The sequence below is a fragment of the Glossina fuscipes genome, unplaced genomic scaffold (assembly GCF_014805625.2).
Source record: "Glossina fuscipes isolate IAEA_lab_2018 unplaced genomic scaffold, Yale_Gfus_2 28, whole genome shotgun sequence".
NCBI lineage: Eukaryota > Metazoa > Arthropoda > Insecta > Diptera > Glossinidae > Glossina > Glossina fuscipes.
This window is the reverse complement of record NW_023998423.1, coordinates 3,383,767-3,396,399: the sequence shown is the minus strand read 5'-3', so window position 1 is coordinate 3,396,399 and position 12,633 is coordinate 3,383,767. Positions and strand designations below refer to the sequence as shown.

The 12,633-nt window shown below is 34.6% G+C and overlaps 1 protein-coding gene across 6 annotated transcripts in view; it reads right to left on the bottom strand.

The window, feature by feature from the left end:
- The window catches only part of LOC119636173 (sodium channel protein 60E), a 158,973-nt gene extending 146,917 nt beyond the window's left edge, over nucleotides 1-12,056 (bottom strand). For all 6 annotated transcript variants that reach the window (XM_038031361.1, XM_038031362.1, XM_038031364.1 and 3 more), the window contains exon 1: nucleotides 11,646-12,056. In XM_038031361.1, the coding sequence (XP_037887289.1) occupies nucleotides 11,646-11,685 (40 nt within the window). In that variant the 5' untranslated portion in view covers nucleotides 11,686-12,056. The remainder of the gene's footprint in view (nucleotides 1-11,645) is intronic.
- Between the last annotated feature and the right edge of the window lie 577 nt (nucleotides 12,057-12,633).

Sequence of the window (12,633 nt, the reverse complement as noted above, 5' to 3'; positions counted from 1 at the left end):
GAATTTTATTTTTTTATTACATCTGTTATACAAAAAGGTAATATTCAGATATTGAGACGATTGATCGGACTTGTTATGAAAGGGCGAGAGATAACATTCTGCAGAAATCTTTGGGAGTGACATCTGTCACCTCGAAAACACGTCTTCATGAAATCCCTCAAGTCCTCAGTCCCTTTTCTATCCAGATCCTTTTGCAGTGAAGCTACTTTGATTTCTTGAGCTATTTGCGGTTAACGCCCTACATAACGATTTCTTTGTGGAAAGATATCACCCGAGAGGGATAGCATGTATATGGCCGAACTATGTCACCTAAATGACATAGCGCTTGCAATGAATGGAAAAATAAAAGTGAGGTGAAGTTAAAAATAAAGAAATCTCTTGCGTTTTCATGTTCTTTTATGTCGTTTTCTTTATAAATAATTTCAAATTGCTGGCCCGAATTATGTTGGACTAACCTGTTTTACGGTACGTACATAGATCGTTACGAAAATTTACGAGTTAGTGTTAATATAAAAAAGGTAAAAATGAATATACATTACCTGATGGCGGGTTGTTGCATCATACATATGAAAGCAAACATATATTTTGTGTGTGTGCGTGTGTGTGTGTGTATGTATGTGTGTATGTGTGTAAGAGAAATAACCTCATGTGTAAACTATTTTACTTTTTCAAACACGGTAGACTGTTTTCCTTCCATCATCACGAATTACATAAATATAAACAAGTGTAAACATACGAACATGCAAATGATTGCAAAGATGGAGATGTATTCGTGATATGCTTTTGGGTTTGGAAACACACGGTATACATGTCCAGGGCCTAAAGTGTATTTCTAGACTTTTTTCTGCTTTTTTTTTTTCTTTTTTTCTTTTTTATTGTTTAAAATTAGCATCTAACTTTACATGCATCCGCACAAACATAAACAAATGTATTTGTATTTTCTCCCTCAACACCTACGGGTAGCTAAAGCGATAAGGGTGTCTAGGCTTTTATATATAATACATATATATATATAAATACATATATGCGTACATATAAATATTTATGTATGCATATATAAATATGTGTGCGCATAGTTTTCTGTAAGGTTAGTTGACTGTAACAATTCGTGGGCAAACTGCTGCAACGGCAATAAGTTGACAACAATATTATTGTTAAATTTTTTATTCATGCATACTTTCACGCTTTTCCCGGCTCGAAGGCAAATTCTGGTCTACATCGACATTCATGTATACTATATATATGAATATACATGTACACATACATGCATATGTAAACATAACGTATAAATGTATTTGCATCGAATCGGCTAAGCGTTGTAATGTTTTTACGGCCAACGTTATGCGACAAAAGTTGATTTCATTAGCCTTCTTGTTTACCTACAGAGACATGCTACCACATATGGAAATTTCAATTGTTTCATGTCATGCCTCAGTTAGTCACTGTATATAGAAATGCACGCACACATGTGCATTTACATCGTACAGAATCATGCACGAATGCTTTGAAAATTTTGCGTGATCTCAAAATTATGGTTTCAAAATTATAACCACTGGTTACTTAGTCAGTTGGTTCTCTCTCTCTCTCTCTCTTTCTCTCTCTCTCTCTCTCTCTCTCTCTCTCTCTATTCAACGGTGCAAATACGTTATGTCATTTTAACAGATTTATTGTGATATATATACACGGGCACATACACGCACACACATATATATTCGCACAAGCACGTACACATTAACATATAAATTAGTGTATATGGACACACTGCTGCTTCGGCTGATAAAGTTTTGCTTTCAACGCGGTTGGCTTAAAATTGTCAAAAGTAGGTTGAAATTATGTTTTCATACATCCACGATGGATACGAAGGGGTAATAAAAAGTTCGAAATTAGTTGGATGTATGCCTAGAAGATTATTGCTATTAATTTGAGCGAAACAAAAAAACAAAAAAAAAGAACGAAACAACATTTATTCGTCGTTTACATGAAGGGGCTGCAAGGTATAAAACATTAAAAGCTTTTTCCAAAAACTTCATTTACGCGAACGATATTAGACTCTGGGATAGAGTTTGTGTACGGTAGAGGGTTTTTTGTTTGTAATTAAGACTCAATTACTATAACCCTTTAGCCGATGGCATGTTTTGTATTCGAAAAATACACCAAGCGACGCAGGAAGTTTTTTATGTCAAGCAAGTGGAGGAGGAGTGAAGAACAAACTTAGGCGAAATCGAAAGAACAGAGTCCAAGCGTAAGAAAGTGTTGGAATGAAAGGCATAAACAATGTAGCACGGCAAGTACGGGACTAAGAAATAATTGAAAAACTTTTACTAATGTGTTCGCTTCAGGAGTTTTCCAACTCGTACTCGGGTGATGGCATCGATTTACATACTTGCGACTTAGATTTAAATCAATACCAGCTGTAGACCTATTTTTGTGTTCTATGTACTTTTTAGATTTATATTTAGCTCCAGATCAATATTTCCCATTATATCCAAGTTAAAGCTTCTTACCCATTGTCAGTAGGATGATGGCATTCCCGTCTAGATTTGTCTTCAGACCGGGGGACGTATAAGGTCAAGTCACAATCTCGAGCACTGAACGCTACATTCAGCTAAAATCCCAGGGTGATCAAGAATATGTTTATGTCTCAGAAGGTGTCTGAAATAGAAAAGCAACCGACCTTCTCAATATTCTCCCACCTATTGAGAATTTTTATTTATGACCGGTGTTCGCCATCTTTATGTCATGTTCCCATTAAGCCACAGCCACAAGTCCGTTCACCGCCAAAAGCTTTAAAAGTTTACAATAAAACCTCAACGTGGGAGTAAGCTGTGCACAGTGTTCAACTTAAAATCAAGAGAATCAAATCTGATCGTATCCGTACTGGATGGGTTTATGTAGCGACACGTGAAACTAATTAAACCAAGTGACATAGTTCGCTAATAGGGTGTTGCGCGTGATGTTAAATTGAAGCTTGTTCCGGCTTGCGTCCTCACTTGTGTGTTCACTTGCACCCCGATGCTGTTCACCTTTAAACTTCGGCCTGAGACGCAAACATGTTCTAGTTTTCTCTCACTTTAAAGCCTTCTCCCTGCTACAATAACATATATATTGTTCTCTGGTGCTACATAATTTAATATATGTATTAACTTGCTAGCCGTTTACCTTGCCTAAAAGCCCTATAAATATTAATAACTCTCGTATTACATGCCTAATGAAAAAATCAAAGAAAATAAATGAAAACAAAGTATATTCGTTGCGTGTAATCTGAATCTCTGCTACACAAGTCACTAAGATTACACATATACAAATTTTTTTTGGGCGTTGAATAATAAATGTTTCCTTTTCACAAGAAATGTGTAAAAAAAATTTTTGTATATATTTTGTACCTCTTCTCTTATTCCATTAATTACTGGAGCTATACCGTAATAAGATTGTAACATCTGCCTTATTGTCTTACGGTCTTAAACCCCGTCGGCTTGTTATAGGAAGAAGGCCGCAATTTATTCACCGTATTGCACATTTAACTCATTTCATATCAAATCCCTCGTATAGCGGGTCTACCATAATTTGTCATTAATTTATTGTGAAGTACAGCGAATTTTATTACTAATGGAATTATTCTTAAGGGGTAGCGCTATTGACAATTTGTTCCTTTTTTTTTTTTTTTGCTGCGACACTTTGCACCTTCTACGGTATGTGAACAAAGAATTCATTAACTGAAAGAAATTTCTTCCTTGAAATTGGCCCTTTCTACCAAAATGGTCCGAAAAGACTGCCCGGGTGAAATGAATCGTCGTTGGCCTCATTTGTTTGTGATTTCCAGTTCCCCTAATCCACTAACAGATACGTCTTTAGAAAGTTTCGCCTTGAAATTTTTTTTTTGAATTTTTTTCCTCTTCTCACGTACACACTGCCCATGTGCACCGCTTTATTTGAAGCCATAAATTTCATGCATTCAGCTTTAAATTGTTGTAATAGACATGCAGGTCCGAGTTGCTATTTGTTTATTTGGCTGCCTTTCGTTTATTATTATTTTTTCACTTTTGCACAGCAATGAATTTCTTTAATTTATCAAAGATGACTTTAAAGGCTACTACCGTTGTTGTGTTTATAGCCCATTAAGCATGTTTATCTAACACATTTAACATTTTGTGCAATAAAAGCTACGGTAATATTCGTTTTATTTATTATTTATTTTTTCTCCTTTTTTTTTTTTTGTTTTTTACGGCCTACTTGCTTACAACTAACTGTCTGACATTTTTACATAACAACTTGCTTAACAAACTATTAAAATTTTTCTTCTTTTCTTACCAGCAAATAAAGACTCTCCGAATGAGATATGAACAATCATAGTGGAAAGCAATGACAGCGCTTGCTTTTTTTTATATGTATATATATATATATATATATATATATATATATATGCAGTGACATTCAAATATATAAATATCTGTGTATATGTCTAAGGATACATATAAATGTACACAAATAAATCTGAACATATATATATACATCCATACTTACATATACACATGCATAAGTATATATGTATAAGTAAATATTATAGAAATTTACGTAAACGTATATATAAAAGAATAAAAAGTTTTGTAGGTTAGCTCGTCTTCATCAGGCTAGGCTTCTTCACATTAGTTCACTTTGATAGTTCAGCAATCTTGAGCACATATTGTTTACTATATACACGGAGACAAAAAAAAACAAAGAAAGAGACAACAAAAGACAAAGCTAAATATAGCGCAACAACTGCTATGGTCGGAGATGGTGATGAAACTGCTGATAATGGTGATGGTACTGTTGTCATTCCTTCTTATCTATCTTTGTGTGACAATGATATTATTACTTACCCTCCTAAGACTGTGGAGGGGTAAAAAACACTAAAGATATAGAAGGCAGTGTATAAACAGAAAGAACAACGTAAAGCATAGAACAACATGGAACAAAAGTTATTTTAGGCGACTTTGTAAAATCCTTTACTTTGTACACGAAAAAATTTTAAAAAATAAAAAAAAATTCCTAAAAACTTACCTAAGCTGTAACAGTTTTGCCATTATTGCCAAGATGGGGAAAAAGAAAAGGTAACGCTTTGAAAAAATGTGAAGAAAGCTAGAAAATTAGTAATAATTTCGAGCTAATTGAAGTTAACTTTAGTAGTAGGTAAGGGAAAGCGTGAATGTAGTTAATTGGCAACAATATGCCCTTAAAGATTAAAGTTTGTTTTCCCTTCGCCCTCCTGCTGTTTTTTTGTATACGCAAACCGCAATTTAGTAAATATAAGGCCTACCCAGTGGATCAAATGGTTTCACTTTCTCTTTTTTTATTGTTAATACCTTTTCATTCATCTTCTCTCTATGTAGGATTGCATTTTACTTTTTTAATTTCATTTATATAGATTTTTATGTCCTCAGCATGACAATATGTATGCATACCGCGTAGTCCATAGCAGTCATAGTCGTCTTGAATGTCATTTAGCTACGCCAGACTGGTTGCTGTGGCAGTCTATCAAACTATGGTTAGGAACCTGAATCTCGTGTCAAGTGAACCCGGGCTCTATCAACCTTTTTCAAATAGTCCAACATACCATCCCCTTCAGTGCGTTACCAGTCTAAGATCTATTATCGGCAATTTTCGTCTTTTGCTTATTACATAGCGTCTTACCCAACAATTTTTCATCCCCTTTCGCTCTAATCCAAACATTTATTTGCTGGTTCTACTGTATGAAAAGGAAAAAAACACTACTCGAAACAACTCGAAAAAGCATTAGTTTATTCAAAATTTCTATTTAGGCTGTGAATGCACGCACTTGTCTAATAGTGACAACGATCTCCAGCAATTTGTTCAACAAAGTCTTCAATTAATTAAATATACCCAGTCTTTTTGTAATGCACGTGCCACACAAGTGCTCGCTCTTTAGATATTCCTTGTGTTTTTAAACACACAATAAAATAAGTAAATTGTTTGTATGATAAAATGTTAAAGACAGAAAGTGAAAAAATGGGTCACAAAAGCTGAGCGGAAAAGAACACAAATCAGTGAGTTTTCTAACTAAAACAATAAAACAGCATTTATTTTTGTCATCAGAGCATAGGGAAACATTAATTATATCACCCAGTTTATGACAGTTAAAAATATTTTAGAAAGGCCTCCTAATGTATGATTGCTTTTCAATCTGATCAATCGTTTTTGTCTCTCTTTTATCGTTTTTTCAAAATTGAAAGATTGCTGCACGAATTTGGTTTAATAGGACTAACTCAAAACAAACCAATTGTCTCAAAATATTTCCTTATCGATTACGGATGAACTTGGTCTCCAGTGTACAATAGACAGGATGTGCTTTGGTATCATAGGCCGTCTAGCGATTAAGTCATGTGTGTCCTTCCATCCGTACATCTCCTTACGCCAAACCAACTTGACCGACTCAAGATGTTAAATTTATTGAGCAATGAGAGTCCGTCCGTCCGTCCATTTGCCCGCTTGTGTATCATAATGTTACATGTCACATATGACGGTAGAAAATTTATGTATTCTTGAACAAGGGTGACTGAGTAGTATTTATCCGTCCTTCCATCCGTTTCTTTGCGAATATGATAAACGCGTTCGTCAAATTCAAACCCGATGACTTTATTTTTGCATTCTACAGGATGTTTGCTACCGATATCACGAACACTGACGGACGGACATTTTTAAATTGATTCAACCTTTGATACTGATCGGAAACAGAGATATTTTGTCAGGTCTCGGAATCCTCTTTCTCGACAACGCAAATATAGTGACATAGTGAATATTCTCTCATCCTTCGTTGCATGGGTGAAAAACCCATTTGCCTTTTAAACTAAATATAAAGCGAAACTGTATAAAAATTTTAAATGAAAAGTGCTCTTAAGAGTCTACTAATGTGCGCACAGAAGTTAAAGGATTTTCAGGACATTTCCCAACGCGTTAATAGTTCTTCTGCTTTTCATCTTTTATTTGTGGTATATGTACGATAAACAGATGCTTTGGAAGGAAATGTTAATTGTATATATCTTGAAACATTTCTTATAACAACATTCAAGCCGAACATAGCTATTCGCATATTAGTAACACTGTTTTATGAAATATTTCGTCTTTAGATAACCAAGATAATGTTGAAATAAAAACATTTTATTATAATTAAAAGTTTATGAAATATTGGTTCAATCTTCACCGCCAAAAAAATATTAATTGTTATTAATTAAACCTACAGTTAACATGCCCAAGAAAAAAGACGTTAAAAAATAAGGAAAGAAAAGTGAAAGTGTGATTGGAAAAGAAACTCTTCAGTTAACATAACTTAACTCGCTTTGAAGTCAAATGTCGTACATCGAAGTCGCAAGAGAGAGAAATGACGTGTCACTGCCATCTATTATTATAGAGAAAGTGGTGTAAAATACAAAGACAACAAGGCAAAGAATGCAATGAAACCCGTTATTAGACCTATTAGTAGTACGTGAGGTGATAACTTGTTTTAACAGTGGTGGTTAGAGATTTATGATTTCACTTTTGCACGATTTATTGATTACCTTCAGTGTGAGGTCGTGTATTTGAGTTCGAGAGATGGACGAACATCGTTCAGGAAGACCGTCAACCTCCACTGATGAAAAATGGGTCATATAAGAGGATAATGTACGAAAAATAATGCGGTCCACAATGCACGACACTGCATAAGCTCTGGCAAAGTTGGCATTGACGCCATACAATGCCATTAGTGGGCTTAAGCTTGATGATTAGTGGGTTTGGAGGGAAGCCGTTCAAAACTGTCCAATTTATTCTCCGCTATCAACAATTAGTGCGATTAAAGGGCACAGTTGAGACCGAACGTGTAAATTTGGTCACCTGGGGACTCTACTCATAGAGAAGCCCATGAAATTAACATTTAACGAAACACTCTACAATTCTTCTAAGGTAATGGATCTAAATGAAATTCATCTTAAGCTGAGTATAACTTTCTTATGCGTCTTTCAGTGAAATCTTTTTATGCTAAATAGAAACAAATCCCTTTAGCGCTTGCTTTAAGGTTTAGAATGAAAAGTCAGATAATTTATGAAAAATTCTTTGAAATCGTTTAACATAATTCAATCCTCTGTTAAAACTAAACTGACCTTAATTTTAGGGGTTTTGCATAAAGAGAAAGAAAGAAAAACTACAAAAAACTAAAAAATGATGCTATTTAACACAAATTGATCAGTAAGTCCCAGGAATAAATAAGTAAAACATTTTTTAGAAAATTCGACTACTTCTCAAGACAGCTTTCTTCAAGCGTGACGCCATCATTTCTATATGTCCCTAACATTTCGTCATTTTTATTATAGAAGGGTTTTTCAAGATGCTCAAAACACGTTTCAGTTTCCGCAATGAACCCATGGTGTGATCCAAATCTGTTCCGTAGTGCAACATATTGAACTTTGTAAATGCATAATAGTGAGTTAGGTGATTGGATGTGTAGATTTTGGAGGGTGGGGCAACGATCCCAAACTTCAATTCAATCAACTTTTGTTGCCATCATCAGCTTGCGAAAAGGCGTACTTGCACCATCGTGAATAAATGGGGGTCGGTAGCAATTTGAAAAGCCGACATTTTATGTCCAAATTTTCATGCAAATTAGTGAACACAATGCATGTTTAGGGCATGAACAGTCCTTTCTAACCTCATTTTTGATCATCGAAAATAACTTTTGATTTTTTTTCTGGTGTAACCCACTCACCCTTTCTGGTCATCCCGCGCTTACACCGTCTTCGGTGCTTAAGGTGAAGACAATTCCTTTTTTTTCGACATGGAACAGTTGCCGTAAGACTTTTCAAGATGCTGCTCAGTTCGAAAAAAAAGAACAAGATCGTCAGACATCGTCGTCGTGTACATCGTGTACAAAAAATGGCCAAAAGGACATGAAATTTTGGGGAAACTTCTTTCGAGGGCGAGCTTTTTATAAAGATAATATGAATTGTTTGATTGAAGAGACGGCATATATGTGCCGGTTCTCGGAAATTATTGACCGATGAGCTGTCTTAACAAAAAGCGTGCAGTTTATTATCTCCTGCTCTACAATTCATGTCGATTATTGTTGGTGGACTCCCTGTTGAAACTAACAACATATTACAAAGTATGAGTTTTTTGTTTCATTTTCAGTTTCAGTTTTCGTTTCTTTTTCTGTTTTGATTTTATTCTCTTCAGCTGATATTCACTCGCACTCGGTTTCATAGGGTTTTCAGTACAAGTGGAAACAAGTGTAAATTGTAACTTAAATTGATTTATATGCTTTTAACTTGTTTTCCACTCCATTTACTTACTTTACTTTCCATGCTCAACGTAGAAAAGGGAAAATTAAAAGACAAAAAAAGAAACAATAGCTGAAAATTTAAGTTAAGTTAAGTTGCTTTCTCGTTATTTGTAAAATTAAGCTTCGCTAACTCTGGCCATGCAAAGGCAATGGCTGTAGGAGTGTGTGAGTTGAAATCGGCTGACGGACGGAGGGAGGGGGGGATGAGTGGGTGACACTTCTTCATTATCATAATTACATTACGGCGTAAATAATTTTGTCAGGAAACGGATATGGGGTATGATTTTCGGTATGCACACAAGAATTTCCGTTATGTTAAAATCCTCTATAAGTAGAATTTTCTATTACGAAACCACATAAACGCCAACACACGTACTATAGGAAAAAGAAACTGTTAACATTACTTTGGTAAAATATATATATATATATATATATATATATGTGTGTGTGTGTGTTTATGGTCTAAACTTAGATGCGAACACCACTTTAACTATTATTAAAGTTTACTTTATGACGACACAAATATTTATTTTAGAAAGTTTTCGAAAAATTAATTTAAAAAACGAACATTTTTCCAAGTTATCGTCATACTTTTCTGCAAGGAAGTGAAAATGTTCTAGAAGTTACTTGCTAAGCGAATAAAAAACGAGAAGAAAACTATAAATAATTTTTAGTTAATTGTGTTCCGCAATAAACTCTCACATCGTTGTGGTAATTATTTGTGCAAGTCTTCAAGCCGTTATGTATGTAGTGCAATGTTACGTAAGTAATGGAAAAAAAACTTTAAAAAACATTTGGTTTAGTTTTGAACGTTCCCATCAGTTTCTTCCTTTCATTCATCATTGATTTTAACGAATGTTTTCGTAACAGTTAAAGTAACAGTTAGCAGGAACAAAGGACGGAGGAAACAACTCAAGAAATTAGACATCGAAAGACGAGCAGCTTTTTGTTGCTATTATCTTTACTGCACACCGTCAACTGAGGAATGTGTTAAACTCTTGCCGTAATTTTATTAGCGTCTGCCTGTCGTTTTGCAAGTATATTTTATACGTTACGTCGCGAGCACTGGTTGATATCTCTTTACACCTTTTCGCTTTTCATTTCTTCTTCTCGATTCAAAACTCAAACGTGTTGATATCAAAGTGTAGACGTTCTTTGAAAGCTCGTCAAGTTATTTCTTCGCTATTTTCATAGCTTACGGTATCGAGTCATTGAAACAGTATTTACGGAAAGCAAGAAAACAGATCAAGATTAACGGCGCGCCCCTTCATCGCTTAGGGCGTCAATTTTAATCAATATCGGCTCAATTATGATGTGTTGAACACCTTTCGGGCTCTTTGCAGCACATCATCCAACTTCGCTATTGACGATCGAACAATGTGATCGAGGCGTGGCTGTTCTGAAATCTTAAGTTTTCCAACAAGTGATTGCCAAACTTTACTTGCTTGCGCCGATGTAGTGGTACCTTTCCACCCTATATTCATAAAGCTTTATAGTTTCAGGTTAGGTGGGCGTGCACCAAATTTGCCTTCTTTTTTTTAACTTTTATTTGTTTATTTGTACATATTTTATTTAAGGCATTCTTTATTTTTTCTATTTTTATATCTCTTGTGCTACAGGGTATATTAACCTTGTGCGAACGTATGTAACATTCAGAAGGGCTTAAGATAGACTGTCGATCGATTCAGAATCTTTTCCTGAATCTATTCAAAGTTGTCTGTCCGCCTGATGTCTGTTCATGTAAATTTGTGTTCAACCTACAAGTCGCAGTTCTTGATACATCTTAATAAAATCTATTGCACTGATGTAGTTAGACCCAATAGTTATGAAAAATTAAATAATTCTGCTAAAATGGACGATGTTCATAAAATATTAGCCGGACGTACCCATGAGGGATTAAGATAGACGTACCTTTTATTATATCTAAGATGTCTGTTCCCTGTTCTCTAAGTCGCCGTCATGGGGTACAAACATTTTACAAACCTTATTACTACCGTCACCACTCTGCTCTTGCAATTCTGAAATTGTCCTAAAGTTTGATTGCATGATGGCGATGACTTTCACAAAAATTGGAGCTGCCGAGGAACTTATAGGTGACGAGCGATTAAATACAAAAATTGTTCGCAAAGAAGAAATTAAAGCGGTGGCAAAGGAGAAAAACAACTTAAACGCCTTATGTAGAGCATTGATTCAACTTAACTTACGCTGTTATGGGTTTAGAGGCCTTACTGTTATGTTTCGTCTAAGATTTTAAAAAACCTTTAAGCAGAACATTTTTGTGTGGAGTCAAAAAAAAGGTAAAGATCTCACGAAAGGTTTCCAATTGATTCTTACTTACCTTTTTCATCATTGGGTGTTGGTGTTTGATCATTACTCATTTTGATGGTTGATTATAATATGAAAACTGAAAGATTCGTTGTTTCGTATGATCGTAAATTGTTTATAGAGTCAAAAATCTTTTGCACTTGATGTACATATATATTTATATATATATATACATATATATATATATATATATATATAGTAGTTATTCACTTAAAGACTACGGCTTGCTTTTGATTTCGAAAAATTCATTTTGAGGAATTTTTTAACACAATTCTTAGTTATGTTTTTAGTTGAATATTTATTTATTTTTTTTTTTTTTTAAATTTTTGCGTAAATATCACTTGAGCTACGTTTATCCTATTTCTTTTCTCTCTCGCTCTCACTCTCTCTCTCTCTCTCCTTTTCTCTCTCTCTTTTTCGCTTTCTTTATCGGTTCTACTGCTTCTTCTTCTTCTTCTCCTTCTTCTTCTTCGTCTAGGTGCTAGTCTTCTTCTTCTTCTAAGTTATAAAGTTTACATGTTGCTTTGGCTTTTTGTGGTCTTTCAATTGCTGCCACTGTGGATTTGTAGTTTTGTTGTTATTATTATTAAGTTTTTCCTGTTTGGGATGTTGTTGTTGTTGTTGTTGTTGTTGAATTTTTAATTGTGTTCGACCATTGCTGTCTTTTTGTCTGTTCAACATTTTGTTAGATTTCCCTCTGTTAACTTGTTCAGCCACATATGATTTCTTTCTAATGATGTCAGTATTATGTTCTCTGGTTCTGGTTACTCTCGAGTTGTTTTTGTCGTATTTGTTGTTTTACTTTTTGCTTTCTGTGATTTATTTAAGACTTACGCTCTTACATGTGTATCTTGGTTTCCCTTCTGTTCATCTTGTTTGGTGAGATGCTTTTGCTCAAATACATTTTAGCACAAATTCTGGGATAATTGCGGTTTTCGTCTGTTTCGGTCTGTAAAGGGAAAAAAAAGGAGAAAAATTGTAATAAATTTTGCTTTCATTTT